The sequence below is a fragment of the Chaetodon auriga genome, chromosome 1 (genome assembly GCF_051107435.1).
Source record: "Chaetodon auriga isolate fChaAug3 chromosome 1, fChaAug3.hap1, whole genome shotgun sequence".
Lineage (NCBI taxonomy): Eukaryota > Metazoa > Chordata > Actinopteri > Chaetodontiformes > Chaetodontidae > Chaetodon > Chaetodon auriga.
In genome coordinates, this window is record NC_135074.1 from 30,501,112 (window position 1) to 30,518,898 (window position 17,787).

At 43.2% G+C, this 17,787-nt stretch overlaps 4 protein-coding genes across 7 annotated transcripts in view; 3 read left to right on the plus strand and 1 right to left on the minus strand.

The window, feature by feature from the left end:
• LOC143322767 (Golgi apparatus protein 1-like) overlaps positions 1–3,858 on the minus strand; it is a 24,165-nt gene extending 20,307 nt beyond the window's left edge. The window contains exon 1 of the mRNA XM_076734186.1: positions 3,504–3,858. Coding sequence (XP_076590301.1) covers positions 3,504–3,836 — 333 coding nt within the window. The 5' untranslated portion in view covers positions 3,837–3,858. The remainder of the gene's footprint in view (positions 1–3,503) is intronic.
• On the plus strand, positions 3,758–8,789 carry LOC143322843 (troponin I, fast skeletal muscle-like). Of its 4 annotated transcripts, none has more exons than XM_076734231.1 (7): positions 3,758–3,883; positions 4,574–6,120; positions 6,212–6,248; positions 7,172–7,300; positions 7,860–7,949; positions 8,144–8,320; positions 8,525–8,789. In XM_076734231.1, exons 2-7 carry the CDS (start codon positions 6,113–6,115, stop codon positions 8,609–8,611), a joined length of 528 nt encoding a protein of 175 aa, XP_076590346.1. In that variant the 5' UTR covers positions 3,758–3,883; positions 4,574–6,112; the 3' UTR covers positions 8,612–8,789. The 4 variants fall into 4 exon arrangements, with proteins under 4 accessions (XP_076590346.1, XP_076590372.1, XP_076590357.1 ...); XM_076734242.1 differs by having other exon boundaries at positions 3,763–3,853; XM_076734249.1 differs by lacking the exon at positions 3,758–3,883 and having other exon boundaries at positions 4,672–4,709; positions 6,091–6,120.
• Positions 8,790–8,917: 128 nt separating this feature from the next.
• Positions 8,918–13,436, plus strand: aph1b (aph-1B gamma-secretase subunit). Its single transcript, XM_076734173.1, has 6 exons — positions 8,918–9,235; positions 10,663–10,833; positions 11,185–11,258; positions 11,877–11,999; positions 12,141–12,268; positions 12,362–13,436. Exons 1-6 carry the CDS (start codon positions 9,123–9,125, stop codon positions 12,527–12,529), a joined length of 777 nt encoding a protein of 258 aa, XP_076590288.1. The 5' UTR covers positions 8,918–9,122; the 3' UTR covers positions 12,530–13,436.
• A 2,542-nt stretch (positions 13,437–15,978) lies between these two features.
• Positions 15,979–17,787, plus strand: part of otog (otogelin) — a 50,514-nt gene continuing 48,705 nt past the window's right edge. Inside the window, exons 1-3 of the mRNA XM_076728206.1 lie at positions 15,979–16,054; positions 16,384–16,441; positions 17,251–17,308. Of these exons, the coding sequence (XP_076584321.1) occupies positions 15,979–16,054; positions 16,384–16,441; positions 17,251–17,308 (192 nt within the window). The remainder of the gene's footprint in view (positions 16,055–16,383; positions 16,442–17,250; positions 17,309–17,787) is intronic.

Sequence of the window (17,787 nt, forward strand, 5' to 3'; positions counted from 1 at the left end):
AATGCTGTCTGTACTGAGTGTGTGTGTGTGTGTGTGTGTGTGTGTGTGTGTGTGTGTGTGTGTGTGCGTGTGTGTGTGTGTGGAGGTGGTGTCTTTCTCTGGAGAAGAGGCAGATTTATAAGAGTCATTTACCTCTTCAGGAGGCCACAGCTGTTATTGAGTTGAAGCAATGTAATTATCTCAGTAAAGGGGACATCGCTCAGGAGGAGTGTGTGCGTGTGTGGGTGTGTGTGTGTGTGTGTGTGTGTGTGTGTGTGTCTGTGTGTGTGTGTGTGTGTGTGTGTGGGTGGACCCACTGAACAGCAGGTAAAAGTCTCAGGACGCGTTCACCATGTTCACACTATGAGCAGCGTTTTACAGGCCGTACATGAAATCATGTTTTCAGTGGTTTCCTACACGCGGTGAAGTACTTGAACGCAGCTCTGAGGACACTTCAGGTGTTTCTTCAGGCACAGTATTTGTCAGCGGCTGTAACGTCTCCTCTGAAGACGTATTAAAGCGTCAGTGTTTTACTTCGTTGTCATTCATTATCTGCTGGTGCTTCACAGGAGGAGCTGCAGCTTTTTACAGACACATGAACAAACAGACCTGCTGACAGTACGACTGTTTCACAGTGTGATGAACCGTTTATCAAACGTTCACAGACACAAACAAATCAATCCATCAGAAATTTAACCGCTGACATCTGACTGCAGAGCACTGAGGCCTCTTACTTTGAAAAGCAGGTATCTGAATGGTTTGTGTTTCTCAAAAAGCTCATTTAAAGTTTTAAAAACGTGATTTTTGCTCAGTTCAAATACAAAATGAAACTGTAAAATTTAAAAATGTAATTTATCTGAATTAATAATATCTGAGCTAAAACCTCAATTCAGCCAAAATTCAAACCTCAACGAGGAAACTTCCTCCTCTTTTATTTTAGACATTAAACACTGAGTTTTGGTCTTTGACTGTTGTTGTTTGAGTAACTTAATGTGAGACACTTGAATACAGTTGAATTTTCACAGAAAAACACACAAAATAAAGTTTTTAAATCACCGACTAGAAGCTTGAAATACGGAAACCAAATTTGTTCCTTTTATTATTAAAGTAAAACATTTTCTCTGCTATAAATTCAGTGACATTTAAATTTCAGCTAAGAATTATTCAGCATTTAAATTCTCATCAAATATAAATTCTCTGAGACTCAGATTATTACAGCTTCCACTGATGGTTGAGGTGTGAGTGAGGCAGATTTAACCGCGTCTCCAGACGTGTCGTCATCATCATCATCATCATCATCATCATCATCATCATCATCACCTCTGATGTCTTCCTCTCACAGATCAAACCTCTGAACAGAGAAGAAACAGCACCAACATTTAGAAGAATGTCGCGTGGCGTTTATCGGCTGAATGTGAGGCTGCAGCTGTCGATCAGTTTCATCATCAATCAGTCTGAGAGGCACGCGGACAAACGCGGTCTTTAAAATGTCAGAAAACAGTTCAAACGTCCATCAGAAGCTCCTGAAGCTCATCAAACTGCTCGTTTAGCTCAACCATCGGTCCGACAGGCGAAGACGTTCAGCTCACGATCAGACAAAGACGAGCAGGAAAACCGCGTTTCTGATCACAGTCGATCGATTTTCAAACCAGTCCAGGACCACACATCGAATACGAACACCCCCCAGCCTGAGACCCCCGGCTCGGAGCTCAGAGGAGGGACGCAGCCTCCTGTGAGGGTCAGACACTAAACCAAACTGTCAATCGATTAATCAATCGATCCACCGATCCTTTCAGCTCCTGCTGAAGTACGACACGTACACACACACACGCACATACACACACGTACATACACACACACACACACACACACACACACACACACACACACACACACACACACACGCTGATTCCTGTGAGGCCAAAAAGTACTCAAGCAAAAGTAGAACAGTGTAAAAATACTCTGTGACAAGTAAAAGTCCTGCTTTTAAAATCTTTCAAAGTATATTTCTGGATTAGTTACTGGATTAATTACAATTAGTGATGCGTTCACGTGTCAGCATTAAAAAAATGATTTCTTAACCTGTAATCTTCATTTATTGGTTTATCTTTTGTATAAATAATGTAAATTTTCAAATAACTGACTGTCATAACTTAAGCTGTCAAATAAATGAAGAGGAGTAAAAGTACACAGTAGAATACAGTTAAGTACTTCAGAATTGTACTTAAGCACAGTACTTCCACCTCTGCTGCATTCACGTCCAAAATAAACATCTAAAATTAATCTGCACACGTAGGCGACTGATGAGTGTTTTCATCACAGAGACACAAAGAAAGACGACAAAAGCAGGAAAAGTCATGTGACAGCAGCAGGACGACGCGCGCGCACACGCACACGCACGCACGCACGCACACACACACACACACACACACACACACACACACACACACACACACACCTCGCTCAGGTTGATGATTACCTGACCTCAGAGCGCCCAGGAGGGAAACGTTCTCACCCCGACGTGTAAAACTGAGAGAAAGAATAAAAATAAAACCGATCCAGACACGAACGAGTCCAACGTCCACAAACAGCTCGTTTAGTTCATCCGGCAGCACAAAACACAGACACACTTCACTCACAGGGACACGACAGAAGAAGATCTTTGTTTGATAAATGATTCAAACAGCTGATCAGTTATCCATCGATTCATCAATTCATCCTTTTTCTCCTGGTTTTTCATGTGAAGAAGACTCTTCCTGTTAGGAATTCAGATTTAGTCTCTAATTGAGTAAATAAAACATGAGAAATCCAAATATTTAACATGTTTTCAGTGTCAGATTTGGTTAATGGTGACATCCTGACGACAGACGGATCTTTTAATACACCTGAATCATCCAAACAGAAGATATTAAAGTGTTCTTTTTCTGTTTATGTTCCTTTTAAAGCTCAGTTTCTTCTGTGCTCTCAGGCTTTATTTCACGGGCTGTTTATTCGTCAGACTCTTCACTTGTATGCAGTGAGTGACCAGAAATGGACTTTGACTTCTGATATTTTCCATCCTCCACAGTGCATCACACTGTGCTCCCTGCTCTGCGCGTGAAACCACATTATTCAAAGTTACAGCTGTCAGATAAACATGCAGGAGCGACAGTACAAACACGGAGAAGTGAGTGTGGCACTCCGGGTCAGTCCTCCGTAATACTGCATAATTTAAACATTTATCTCATCATTTTCTGTAGTTTCTGGAGTGAAAATGTGGGTTTTCGGTGCCTTTAATTAATCTGGCGTGTGTGTGTGTGTGTGTGTGTGTGTGTGTGTGTGTGTGTGTGTGTGTGTGTGTGGATGCTCGGTGCTGGACACTGATGCAGGGGTAGATGTCCCCTCTCCATCAGCTCTCCACCTCTGCATCAGTGTCACGCTGACAGCCGGTGTGGATCTAAACCACCGGGGCGACACACCCAGCGGATGCCCATCACCTCCCGGGACCGGTGGGGACGCTTCCAGCTCAGCCGGCGGCCGCTTACCTCTCTGCGGTCCTGCAGACACTCCAGCACGGCCAGGTTGTTGGTCCAGGTGTGTTTGGGGCAGAGGCGGGTCAGGTCCTCCCGGCAGGCCTCCTCCTCCGACAGCTTCCAACCGGTCGCCCTTCGAGGCTGAGAGGCCCCAGCGGCGGCGGCGGCAGCAGCGGCGGCGACAGGTGCATCCTTGGCCGGGGGATCAGCGGCTCTGAGGACGGGCGGGTTGGGCGGCTCGGCCGGGCCGCTGGCTGCCTTCAGGCCGAGGACGGAGCCGAAGCCGCAGAGACACAGTAACGATAACAGCAGCTGCAGCAGCTGAGTGCGACTGTACGCCGCCATCTTCACACCACTGTCAAGTTAGTCCTATTGACACTGCATCACTTCCGGTCAGTAAGCTCATAATAAAAGCCTGCTTGGTTTGTAAATATATAACTTCCGGTCATTCTAGAAAAAGGGAAAGCTTTTCGGACATGTCACAATGTCATCCAGTGTGAAGCGAGATCAAAACGACGAAAGGGTTTTAAGATAAGACAGTTAAAAAAGATCTTTATGAACGTGAGACCCGTGTTGGTGGAATGAAACGTAGTATTTTTACTCGAATACTGCAGTCACACTTCAGTGCAATGTGCACTTTGCTTGTCTGTGTGTAGTTTATGCTTTATTAATACTTCACTTCGACTCCGTTAGGCGATATTAACTTTTTATTCCACGACATTAATTTCACAGCTTTGGTTTTTAGTCACTTTGCAGATTCAGATTATTCTAATAAATTATGATGTATTGCTGTGGGTTAAGATACAGCAGTATATAAAGTAGTTCAAATGGTTTTCACCTTTACCAGCTGTAACATTAGTGATGCTCAAACATTAATGCACCATTAATAATAATCCAAAAATAAAATGTATATTTTCTTGAAATTGGCCATAATGCATAACGAGTACTTTTACTTTAAGTATATAGATGTATAAGTATATTAAATTATATATGATATACTTTTATGTATGACATCAAGTATATGTCGATGATAGTATTCGTGTGTGTGTGTGTGTGTGTGTGTGTCTCCCCTTCTCTCCCAGGGTGTTTGAGCAGCTGAATATAATGGGAACCAATAAGAGCAATAAATCCTCCCAGTTTAGCGCTGACAGCTGCTGGGAGGCTTTTTCTGGTTCACCACCAGCGACACATCCGTCCTGCTAAACTTTCATTCTGAAGGTGTTTTATGGTATTTTCTGGCTTCACACACACACACACACACACACACACACACACACACACACACACACACTGAGAGACATTTTATCAGAATGAGTTTCAGTGAGTTCAGGTTTTATCAGGAAAACATCATTTTTTCACCAGAGAAAAGATTTTCCCCTGAAAACTGTTCATTTCTCTGCAGACGCTCAGGAATCAGGACATCATCATCATCATTTTACAGCCTTTTAGCCTCATTTTAATGGCCTTTAACTTCATACTGAGCTGAAGTTGACTTCTTTAAAATTAAGCTCAACTTTCTTTCAAAATATCATCAAATAATTTAACTCAAGCAGTTTTGATGGTCGACTTTCATCGTCACGAGTCGCCGTTCAGCGAGCGTCCTCACGTCTTTTTGTTCTCTCAGCTACAGGATGAATCTGTGCTGGTTCCATTACTGTCTGCAGGAATGAAGCGAGCACAGCGACAGATGAAAGGAGCAGTCAGCTGTTCGAGCTGAGCTGAGTCAGAGGAAACCAGGGACAGCAGAAAAACCTCCACACTTCAGGAAACTGAGCTTTCATTGTCTTTGTAGAAGATCATGTGTTGGCTGGTTTTATTTTCATCAATATCAGACTCTGTCTCCTGAATTAACCTCGTTTTATGACTCCAAGCTGCATCACGATCTTCACTTGTAGTAATATCTGAGCCCAGTATGATAGTTTTACTTCAGGTTGTACTCAGACTTCCATATAAATCCTGTAAAAAGGCCTAAATACTCAAAATGTGTCTCTCAGTCGTTTCTGCCCATTGGTTCCTTCTGAAGACATAAATCTTTAAAATCAGGCCATGAAATATGTAGTTTCATGTCTTAAAATGCTCAGTGTTTTCAGAAAACAGCTGCTCACTCTTCTTTGTAGCACATTCCTCAAACTGGAGGAAACAGTACATTTTTAGGGATTATTTTCAGCGGTGGATGAATCCACGTTTGGTGCCGTAGTGAGTGGCAGCAGGACGGTGTGTGTGTGTTAAGATAAACTACAGTGTGTGTGTTCATGGTGACGAAGGAGCAACAGTGAGGCTCGTTAATGTGTTTTTATACCACATACTTCATCGTCTTTTAATTTAAGTGGTTTAAGATGAACTTAACCATAAAAACATGTCCGACATTGTCTGAAGATGCTTCTGGAAGAAAATTCCTGAAGCGTTCGTTCGAGGCTCAGCTGCTCCCACCGACCCCTCAGTGTGGAATTCAACCGACAGCTTCTGAAGACAACTGGTCCATCTCACACACACACACACACACACACACACACACACACACACACACACACACACACTGAACCAACACCTATAAACAGACCAGACAGCCGTGCTCTCCTCGTTCATTTCTCTTCTGCAGGCAGGAATCAGCTGCAGTCAGGATGGCAGAGTAAGTCCTGATCTGACTTTCTGAATCTACAGCTCTCACAGGATTTCCCATAATAATCATTTTCCTTCTTCTTCTTCCTGTTTCTCCAAAGGAAAAAGATGTCGTCGAGCCGGAGGAATCAGCTGAAGGTAGAGTAAAGGGCCCATTAAGGAGAGGCTCACACATTTAGTTTGCGTGGAGAAGGAAAGACGGAGCAAAGGGCCTGTCAGTGTTCACAAAACTGGTTTTAACCCTGAAATTATCATTTTTAATCCAACAAATAAATAGATGCTTTTTCACCTGCAAACAGCCTTTATGGGATGTTGTCTGTGGCAGCGATTCTCAACCTTTTTTGGCTTCTGGCTTCTTAAAACAAAGCAGTGATGTTGTCAAGGGTTGCATACGTCTGTGGGTTAAGAGTCAACCGAGCAGCGATTTATTTATTTCTGTTTGAATGACATTTAGAGGCCTGACAAGGTGAGATTATGAAGTAAGTCAGCAGAAAAAAAGCAAAGATTAGATGAATTCCTGCAAAAAATAGAAAAATAAAAAAAAAGTGCAGGCAAAACAATTATTCTGTTAGATAATCGTTAAGTGCAGCCCTGTTCAGCATATCTCAGACTTGCATATTTAGCATTTCTAAATTTCTTTTATTATTTTTCATCAGTTTTTTTTCTTCTGTGTTGAACCAGGATGTTCTCTGAAGATCAAAATCTCTGGAGGTGTTTTTGCCAAGAATGCGGCACAATAAGAAAAGGCAGAAAAACAAGAAAATAATATAAGCAAGACTTTAAAAATGCAGCATTTCTAACAAAGTTAATGAATAGATATTGAGATAATTGCACTAAAATTCACTAAAAGACAGTTTAGACTTTATTTCTGCTGACTACATACAAACATTAGGCTAAATGTGACATTTACACGTTTAAAGACACAACACAGGACAGACCTGCCACAGAACAAACTATAATAATAAGATATCATATCACACACACTTAAATAACACATCGTGGGCGTCCTTCATCGTCTGCCCCTGATGTGCTGCTCTCAGCTCTCCTCCTCTTCCTCTCAGAGCTTGCTGCTGCAGATCGGTGAGGCGATGCTGGAGGAGGAGGCCCAGGAGGCTGAGAGGGAGAAGATGAAGTACATGGAGGAGAACTGCACCCCGCTGTCCGTGCCCGGCTGCATGCAGGAGCTCCAGGTAAACCTCCACCTCCAGCTCAGGTGATTTGTCCACAAACATGGCTGACGCAGGTTTGCAGAGCAGCAGAGCTGATATCCACCGTCAGCTCATGCTCTAAACTAAATGTTTGTGTTCTTCTGTACTTGCCCTGAACATCTGAGCACATTATTATTTTAGCAAACACATAATGATTATTTTTTTTAGCATTCGGCTCCCATGAGGCCTTGACACTGGAGCCCTATGGGAAAAACAACCCACGGGAGCTCCAATTATGTGATGCTAAAAAAAACAAACAGAAAAACATCATCGCTGTAAAACTCTGTTAAAATGAAGTGCTCCCCTCTCTTCTCATTGTCCTCCTACCAGCTGCTGTCGTTGGCAAGAGACACAAAAATCCACCAACTCTCATCTGCAGTCTGAGCAGGAGGGAGGACATTTTTTCTCCTCAGTCTCACCTCTGTTCTACTCTGATTGTCTTGACAGTCTGGATTCTCTGTTTGTTGTTGTTGTCATGTTTGTGAATAAAGTTTCTATTGAATCCTTCAGTTCTTTCTTGTCCTGTCTACAACAACACCAGGAGCTGTGCCGGAAACTTCACAAGCAGATCGATTTGGTGGATGACGAGCGATACGACATGGAGATCAAAGTGACCAAGTCCAACAAGGAGGTTTGTCTTCTGAAGTGTCCTCCGAAGGACCACAGCACACTGTGGTGTGTTCCTGGCAGCGGGAATTCAATAATCCATGAAAAACAGCTCAGAGACAAACTCATTTGAATCATGTTTTTAATCTTTAAACACACACACACACACACACACACACACACACACACACATGTCTGAGTGACTGTCTTCTCGGTCAGATCGAGGACCTGAAGCTGATGGTTCAGGATCTGAAGGGGAAGTTTAAGAAACCGGCCCTGAAGAAGGTGCGGCTGTCGGCCGACGCCATGCTGGCCGCTCTGCTGGGCTCCAAGCACAAAGTGTCCATGGACCTGAGAGCCAACCTGAAGCAGGTCAAGAAGGAGGTGAAGGAGGAGGTGGGTGCTTCAGATTTTACACTTTTTATTCAGATTTAACTGATTCCTCCCGCTGCTTTAAATTCTGTGGTTTCATCCCTGAGATCAAACTTCAGTTCACTCAGAGCAGACTGAAAACCTTCATTTCTCATCCACAAAATAATAAGAGACGATTGATCATTGGTGATTTGAATCTGCTCCTTCCTCCCCACGTGTTTCTCTCAGGAGAAGCAAACAGGCGACTGGAGGAAGAACATTGAGGACAAAGCCGGGATGGACGGCAGGAAGAAGATGTTCGAGACAGAAGCTTGAACATCAATGTGTCGTTCTGCTGTTGACCAGCGTGATTCATTTCTCTGTGTTATGTGAGTCCATGTTGTTGGAAAGTTGTATAATTGATAGAATAAATATGTGGTGTGGTGCTTCTCTGTGTTTCATGGTGATAATTTGATGAATTGTTAAAAAGAAAGAGTGTGCTAGAACACACTGGACGTGCCCTTCATGGATAAATCAGGATATATATACATATATATATATATAAAAGTTAAGTAATGGTTTTAATATGTTTCTGTAAACATTTCTTTTGGCAATAAAGCTTAAACGTTTTTTTTCTTGGTCACGTGAGGAAGTGTGACGTCAGGAGAAGACCCTGTGATTCGCTAGTGGAAGTAGAGGGGAAGTAACAGCTTTACCTTTACAGATAACGGCAGGTTATTATTTGAAAGATTTACAGATAAAACTCTGTCAGTGACCCTTTGAAGGAACCGGACGAGGCGCTTAAGGTCGCGCTGCTGGTCGCTTCATTTCCCCGACAAGAGCCAAAATGACGGCGGCGGTGTTTTTCGGCTGCACCTTCATCGCCTTCGGCCCAGCCATCGCTCTGTTCCTGTTTACCATCGCCCGGGAACCGCTGAGGGTTATTTTCCTCATAGCAGGGTGAGAGTTCATCTATTTCCGTCAAAGTGGGGTCATAGTAAACTAACTCTTATCGTAGCAGTGTGGAACCGGCGCTACTGTCGCGTTTAATGAGATAAAAACCGGTATTTCTGTAAGCTAGCTTGCTAGCTAACAGACAGCTTGGTTAGTTAACCGCTAGCTGCTAGCTGCTTCCATTGTCGGACATCCTGCTATAACACTTACTTTTTCTCTTATTACTCATACAGTTCCTCAGTGCAAGCTGTCCAGGTTTGTTCTCACACTTAAACACTAAGTCACACCAGAGACGGTAACTCAAATATCCGGTTTTAGACTCCCAACGATCTCTGATTTACAGCCAGAGGCAGCATTGACTTTACCACTTTACCCTAACCACTGACTGTGGGAGCCTGTTTCTGCCGTTTCTCCGTATCCAAATGTGTCTGCCTGCTGGTATTGTTCCTCCTCAGACTCCCATTTGGGTTTATGTGGAATTGTGGAAATATGAGATAATGGTGTCGAGAAAAAGGGTCAAACATGATCAGCAGTGCACGATATAATGTGTCATAGTGGTGAACCCGTGAACGTCTCACTAGTGAGTTGCACTGATTGTCGTCCATCTCTTACAACAGGCCGCATTAACGAAACTAAACATAACTTCTTAAGTAGTTTTAGGGATATTTGACATTTTAAAAGACAAAAATGTCACATTATTTCCTTTGGCTAACTGCACAGAATCAATTAACAGTACATTAGCTTTATCAGAAGCAGACCAGTGTTAATAAATTTACCAAGGACAAAAAAAAAAGTGTCGTCCAGCTTGAAGGTGTCATCACTGATTTATATTGTATGTAATATGTTGTGGGAATTTAATTAATTTAAGACAAATAAATTGCTTCACAGCTTCAATCAGTTTATAATTCAATGGTATCTAGTTTAGGGAGTAACAGAAGAGGGAAGTTAGAGAAGTCGGCTTGTAAACAAAAGTTTTTAATGAATTTGGTTTCAGAATGTGTGTCTTTGTTCAGAATCTGTGTTTTTGTTCAGTTTGTCTGATTTTGTAGGTTTGCTATGTCACAACATCAGTGATTAGGAAATTAACGTTCATGTCCTTCCATCTCCTCCTTAATGAGCCTTAAAGCTTAGCTTTGTGTCTAGCCCTCAGGCTGGTGTTGTTCCAAAAATGGACAGCCTGTCTAAAAGTGAATACCCTGAGGGAATTGCCTACTTTCAGGTTTTTATTTATACTGCAAGACATCATGTCTGCATCCACATTCACAGCCATTTGTGACTCCTAAAACCTTAACAAAGGCCTAATAAAACATAACCAGGTCAGTACAGATGTTAGGCTGCATCTGCTATCGCTAAGTTCGCGTCATACCTGCCTGTTTCTGAGTTTTCTTTTCCCAAAAACTAACTGTGTATGTTTCTGTTGTTTTCCTTCTCAGGGCATTTTTCTGGCTGGTGTCTCTGCTGCTGTCCTCTCTGGTGTGGTTCATCTCGGTTCAGATCAGTAATAAGGACAGCGCCGCGCAGCAGAAAGGTCTCCTCATCTTCGGCGTTGTGCTGTCCGTCCTGCTGCAGGAAACCTTCCGCTTCGCTTACTACAAGCTGCTGAAGTAAGTCGGCGCCACAGTTTTCACAGCCGTCTGACGGCTTTCCACGCAGCCCTCCTCAACACCGTCTGTCATCAAACCGACACGATCGGTCTGATTCTATTCAGCGTGAATCTTTTTGTCTTTTGTCTTCTGCGTAATCGTCATCAGTATCTGACCCTGACCTGTAGTTTCCCAGCCTGTTTCTGACGTCGACGTGTCCCAGTTTGTTCCAGTTTCTCACCTTTAAAGCTTCATTGTTGCAGCTCGTATCATCTTCCACTCGCTGACACACATACTTCCTATTGATGTTGTTGTTTACAGCTTGCAGTGAAACTGAAACACTGCTGTGTGTGTGTGTGTGTTTCCCTGCAGGAAAGCGAATGAAGGCCTCCTCACTCTCAGTCAGGAGGAAACCATGCCGATCTCCATACGGCAGCTGGCCTACGGTACCGTTAGCCTGCACCTCACATCACGATCTGTTGACTCCTTCTATGTTGACATCTGAGATTTTGAATAACATCTGATAACTATATTTCACCCAGTACTCATTTATTAAAGGTACAATCCCCCGTTTTTTCCACATTAAAATCATACTTGTCACAGGTGTACTCGTCCTCAGGCTGTGGACTCGGTTGTGTTCTGTCTTGTGTGGGTCTGAAATCTTAAAAAAAAAAAAAACCTGCCTTCCAAACTTGGGGCCTGGACTTTGACACGTGGACATTTACGAGACAGAGGAGACCTAATGAGTCACAGAAGAACAGCGATAACTCACTGAATCCTTTAAAGCTGGTGATTTAAGAATAGTGTGCTGAGAGAAGTTTTACAGTTCAGAAATAAACTCCTCTGTGCTTTTCTGTCGCAGCGAGGCACATTTTCTGTTTCCAAATGACCTGAAACTCATATTTATAATTTCTGCTACACAGTTTCTTGTTATTCCATCACCGATACATCTGTGTTACATTAAAATCAGCTGATTATATATTGGTCGCGTCGACGTTTCAGTCAGATATTGGTGTAAAATGTAGCAGTGGAATAAAAGGTTCCTCTGCCGTTCTGTGTCTCAGTGTCCGGCCTCGGCTTCGGCTTCATGAGTGGAGCGTTCTCCGTGGTCAACATCCTGGCCGACTCCGTGGGGCCGGGGACTGTGGGGATCCACGGAGACTCGCAGCACTACTTCCTGTCCTCAGGTGCCAGTGCTCACAGAATTTTCCAGTGTTTGTACAAAACTGAATTGAAGCTATCATCTACAGTTTACTCGGCATTTTGACGTTCGTGATGTGGAAAATGTGCGTTAGAGGATCCTGCATCTAACTCTTGACCCCTTTCAGCCTTCATGACCATGGCCATCATCCTGCTTCACATGTTCTGGGGCGTCGTCTTCTTCGACGCCTGTGAGAAGCAGCGCTGGTGGGCGGTGGCTGCCGTCGTCATCAGCCACCTCATCGTTTCCTGTCTGGTGAGTGTTGCTGAGCGTCGAGGGGCAGGTCGATGAGGGCCAGTTCGTGTGTGTTTTCATGTTTTGTGTTGATATTTGTTTCTTCTCTCCCAGACCTTCCAGAACCCCGAGTACGTGGCCAGCCTGGTTCCCACCTACGTCATCTTGTTCCTGATGGGCGTCTGGGCGTTTTACTCCGCCGGCGGTTCGCTCAGGAACCTCAAACTCTGCCTCACCTGCAAAGACAAAGACTTCCTGCTCGCCAACCACCGGCCCAGATAACGCAGCACGCCGGGCAGTGTGCAGGACTCTCAATCCAAAGACCCCCGAGTTCACACACACACATCCACACACGTTCACACAGTGCAGGAGGAGCGTGAAACCTGTTTATCTGCTGTTTCACTTTAGAGGTGTTTGATCATCTTAAGGCTAAAAACAGAAAGCAGCAGAAGTTCCTCAAAGGAAACAAAGGCTCAGTTTGTTTGTCTGGATTTAATTTCTAATGACGAGGTTCTGTTCAAAAATACAGAATATCTGTGTCTGACCCCAGAATCCCCAGAAACAGCAAACCTGAAACAGATGTTTTCAGTTGGCCACGCTCATCCCATCCTGTACATACTCTGATGTTTTCAGCTTCTCCGACAGCTGTCTTCTTTCAAATGTGTCCAATCTTTCAGAGGGTGGATTTATCACCTATGAACAAAACTCTGTGTACATATTTATGCATTTTTAATTCCCTGGTGTGTAGATAGTGAGACGTTTTAGCCCTTTTTCAAGATCCTTTGTCTTTAGTCTGTGTGAGAACTTGCCTTTGATTTGAAATGTACAGAAGCTGAGAGGGGACACGACACTCGTTTGTTTCATCTCGAGGTCACGATTCCAGCGTAAAGTCTTAATCAAAGATAACAGATTACAGAAAACCAATTGAATTTGCACAGTTTGTCCTCCTGTTATCAGAAAGATCACAAGTTTGTCCCTCTGCTGTTCCCGTCCTGACAGGCGAGCAGATTAATTTATCCTGAGTTGATCAGATTTTCGCCTCAGGAAGCTGATACCTGCAGCGGCTGAGTCACCTGATTTTTCTGTGATCTTGTGAAAGAATATTTCTTCTATTGTGATTTTTAGAGGAAAAATATTTAGTAACAAGATACTGAAGACAAATAAAAGCTTCTATCCGATCAGCATTATTGGAAGCGCTTCATGAACTTTATTTCTCTGTTCACAAACACAAATATAAACTCCATAAATGAGCAGGTGGAAGTTGTGGCTCAGAGATCTTTGAATGTTCAGTTTCTTTGTTGCCTTCTTTATGTCGTAGTTTGTTTTAGAGCGCAGGCGTTGACGTGTGACACAAACTCCAAACAGTGAATGTTTTTGTTGCGCCTGGTTTTGTTGGTCGTTGATCTGCTTGTACAGTTTGCACAGGTGACAGTCAGGGATGGATGTCAGCAGCCACTTAAACATGTAAATTATAACCTTTTGTGCTCGGCATGTTTCCTGCTTCGTGCTGCCATTTTTCTCCAGAAAGAGTCGAATCTGGTCTGTTCATGTTAGTAGAGACGAGCTGCGTTCAGCTGCCAGTTTATTAGGCACACTTAGCTAAAACTAACGCGGTCCAGCACTCCTCCGTTAAAGGTCCAGTGTGTACGATTTGTTTGTTTTCATTAGTGTATAATCACCTGAAAATAATTTGTCTTTTCATGACCTCACAGTCTTTGTATCTCCTGAGGGAGCGGCTCCTCTTCCACAGACTCTCCGACACACTTGGAAAGGGAGGGTGAGGCGCTGCAATCTGCAACCTCACCACTAGATGCCACTAAATCCTCCACACTGGTCCTTTAAGTCCCCCTTCATGAAGGTGTTCGGCTGTTGGAGGGTGTGGTTTGTGGTGCTGTTGAGCTGTTTTCCATCACACAGTAAGGCATTTGTTATTCAGCTTGCACTCATTGATGCAAATGAGGTGGACTAAATAATAGAAACACCTGTCAGTACAATTCAGCAGCACCATGGACGTTCATGTCTCCCTCAGGATGAAGTATAAATACTTTGATGATCTTTTTTTTTCTAGCATCAGATACTTTGTTTTTTCTGTCCTGTACTTTGGTTTATGACTAAACACGTGAAACACCAGTGAGCCTCAGCTGTACTTTCTGTCAATAGCTACTGTTAGCATGCTAACATGTTAAGCTAAAATAGTAAATGTAAACATCAGCTTGATATTAGCACTTAGCTCATAGCATCATGTGCCTCAGTGTAGTCTCACAGAGCTGTTGGCGCAGCTGCAGACTCTTTGTGGAGCTGAACGCCACAAACAGGTTGACGGTGTTGAGATGGAAAACATGAGATTTACTCTTTAGGTGGTGAGACAACATCTAACTTCACGCAGAAACACACAAATCTACAGCAGACAGGCAGTCATTTCATGGAGGCTTTAACGAGCCGTCTGCAGGGCACAAAGCAGGCGCCAGGTTTCCAGTACTGTGTGTGTGTGTGTGTGTGTGTGGCAGAAGACTTGCGCCTCAGAGGGATGCTTCAGTGTGAATGTGAGATTAAGAGACTTGACCCACATAAAAAAAAAATCAGATCTCACTTCCACTTTTTTAGCGTTACCTCTTACAGCCCCCCCCCCCCCCCCCGTTTCCATTTATGAAAGCAGACACCTCCTCCTGGCTGGGCGACACAAAGCCCTTTGGGGTCTCTGAGGGCTTCAGTCAGTCAAAGGCCTTTTTACCCAGACAGCAGACAGACAGACGCAGGAAGCGTTCCCTCTGCCCAAAACCAGACTTTTCACATGCTAATACCAGTCTGTGCAGCTGGTGACACTGGGGTCACCCCAGCCATATCCAGGGTTTATGTTTCCTGTCAGGTATTAGAGGGTTATATGTTCAGGTTCAGATCAGGTCGTCACAGTCTGAACAACGAGCAGACGACCTCCAGCAGACAGGACGACACTTTCTCTGAAGCCCACTAATGACCCTGGAAGCTACATTAGGCACAAAGTCTGGGTTTAATGTTGGGTTTACAGTCAAAGATTCATCCAGAGAGCACCGTACCTGTCCTGACAGTCTGCTCTAGTTTGCAGAGTTAGTCTGTCTGAAATCTGTCAGTTTGCCTGAATTTATTCAGTATATTCATTTATTTCAAACGTGATGAAACCACTCAGTCATTTTTAAGTAAACATTGACTAATTGAGCGCTCGCCGTTGAGAAATAAGAACAGAGGATTTATCTTCTATGACGTCTGCTCCCTCCACAGGTGGCTGAGACGCTCCGCTGGCTGTGAGCCACGGGGGGGCGCTGTTCTCACGGCCGCACAGTTACACCTCGGAGGTTCAGGTGTTGAAGCTCTGTGTGTGTTACCTTTTGTGTTTAAACTGATGGTTCCTCTGGGTTTGAAGTTTTGTTACGTATTTTATTTAACTGGAAATTTTCTGAGCAAATCAAAGTAAATCTGCAAAAAGAAGCGGTTTTAGTTCCAGGTGTTGGCTGTTTGTTCATCAGTATAAACTCCACAGGAGAGCACCTGTGCGTCCGTTAGGTGGTCCGTCTCGGCCGCGCCCACCTGTGCATATTTTATGCTAATGAGCAGGTACATCGGTTCTTGAGGCGCGCGGCGGGCCGCTCGGGGATGAGCCGGATGGAGCAGCGCAGGGAGCAGCGGGAGTCCAGCCGGAGGGTTTTCACCAGGTGATGCTGTCCAAACCCGACTGACTGCGGATCCGCGAAACACGAATGGATCCTCATTTAAGACGGAGCTGGAAAAGGCTTCTTCACTTATTACCTTTCTATTTCATCCTAATTTATCAAGGTGAGTCACCTGCGCGGGGGAAACACTCACGAGGCTCTGATGTGCTGTTTATGAGGCAGGAAGATGAATGAAAGTGGAAACAGGTTCTTCAGTGTTCTTCATCTTCCTCCTTTCTGGAGTTTAGAATAAATGAAGAAAGCAGCAGGTTGATCCTCCACATGTGCAGCTTCAGCTAAAACTGTCCTCACATTTATATCTGGATTTACTTTTCAGTTTATTTCTTCTCCTTTTATCTGAGTCACACTGACTTTCTCAGCTGTTATTAATTCAATTTGTTCAGATCTATTCATTAATTATTGAATGAATGAATGAATTTCCCTTGATTTCAGCGCATCTGTCCTGGGGTGTTGAGAGAGTGAACCTTTCTAACTGGGGTGAATTTAATAAGTGAGTTCATTTTTCCAGATTCAAATAGCAAAGTATTGTTTTAATGAATTTATCATGATTACAAATTAATGAATTGTGTTTTTAGTTTGATGCTATTTGCATGCATGTTTTCTTCCTATACAGGATATTTATCATCTTTATATTTTATTATTTCATATATTTTCAGCATTTTGTGTTTTGTTCCCCATATCTGCTGATTTGTAAAAGTAATAATTTCTTAATGTAATAATAATAATAATAATAATAATAATAATAATAATTATAATATACCCAAACATTTTATTGTTGTAGCAAAGGCCAAATGATCCATTAGCTGATTGAGAGAACATCATGGCAACTTCCACTGATTTCAATAATCTATTAATCATTTGAGTAATTTTTTTTTTAAGCAAAATTGACAATAAATGTGTTGGTTGTTGCTTCTTAAATGTGAATTTTGGCCGTTTTGGTCCTCTGTGACAAGTTTTGGCTTTTGGATGCTCGTTGCACAAAATAAGTCAACTTGGGAAAAATTTAAGCTGCATTTTTCACCTTTCTGACATTTTATAGACCAACCGATTAGTTGATTGATTGAGAAAATAATCTGCAGATTACAGTGATGTTGGAACTGATTGTGAGTTGCAGCTCTGGCTGTTTTAGGTCTTTTCTCAGTAGTATTTCATGGAGCTTGTTGATTGATAGTTTGGGGGTTTCTTTCTGTGGCTGCTGGGTTTTTGGTGGTTTGGTTGGTTCCTGGTCGGCGGTGGGTTTGTGGTGTCAGGGGGAACGCTGCCGCGGGAACAAACCTCTCCTTGTTCTCTCTGTCCCAGCAGCGGGAGCAGCAGGATAAAGCAGCAGAAATGGGACACCGCTTCCCAGGGAGGGCAGGTAGGCAGCCGCATTGATCGCTGATGCTGAGGGAGCTGCTTCAGGCGGCAAACACACATCCAGAGATCACCCGAAAATCTGCAGCGCTCACACCAAAACACAGAGCTGCAGAAGAGAAAAGAGCAAGCGTCGCCTGAAGGGCTTTAAATCCCATCACTTACACCCAGTGTTACAGCATAAACTCCAAATACTGACAATATTTGCTTATTGATTTGGCTGCACAGACAATGTATGTACAGCAGGAGATGTATTTTAAAATATATATCCAATTTAAATATACACAAGGATATAAATACATAAGTAAACACTATATATGGTATATATTTTATGGGATGTGTACAGATTCTCAACATCTTCAGAGTTATTTATTTTATAGATTACCACTATTTGATTTAAATTTGCATTTGTGCAGTTTTACTGTGATATTCTAGTTTTCTTTTCATTGTAAAAATCCAAACAAACAAAAACACACGTCAAGT

Bases quoted from the DNA above. Each gene is read 5' to 3' on its own strand.
- aph1b (XM_076734173.1), top strand. From the start codon at position 9,123: ATGACGGCGGCGGTGTTTTTCGGCTGCACCTTCATCGCCTTCGGCCCA. The intron at 9,236-10,662 runs GTGAGAGTTCAT...TTTCCTTCTCAG, and splicing joins GTTATTTTCCTCATAGCAGG to GGCATTTTTCTGGCTGGTGT. The intron at 12,269-12,361 runs GTGAGTGTTGCT...CTTCTCTCCCAG, and splicing joins ACCTCATCGTTTCCTGTCTG to ACCTTCCAGAACCCCGAGTA.
- LOC143322843 (XM_076734231.1), top strand. The intron at 6,249-7,171 runs GTAGAGTAAAGG...TCTTCCTCTCAG, and splicing joins GCCGGAGGAATCAGCTGAAG to AGCTTGCTGCTGCAGATCGG. The intron at 7,950-8,143 runs GTTTGTCTTCTG...CTTCTCGGTCAG, and splicing joins TGACCAAGTCCAACAAGGAG to ATCGAGGACCTGAAGCTGAT.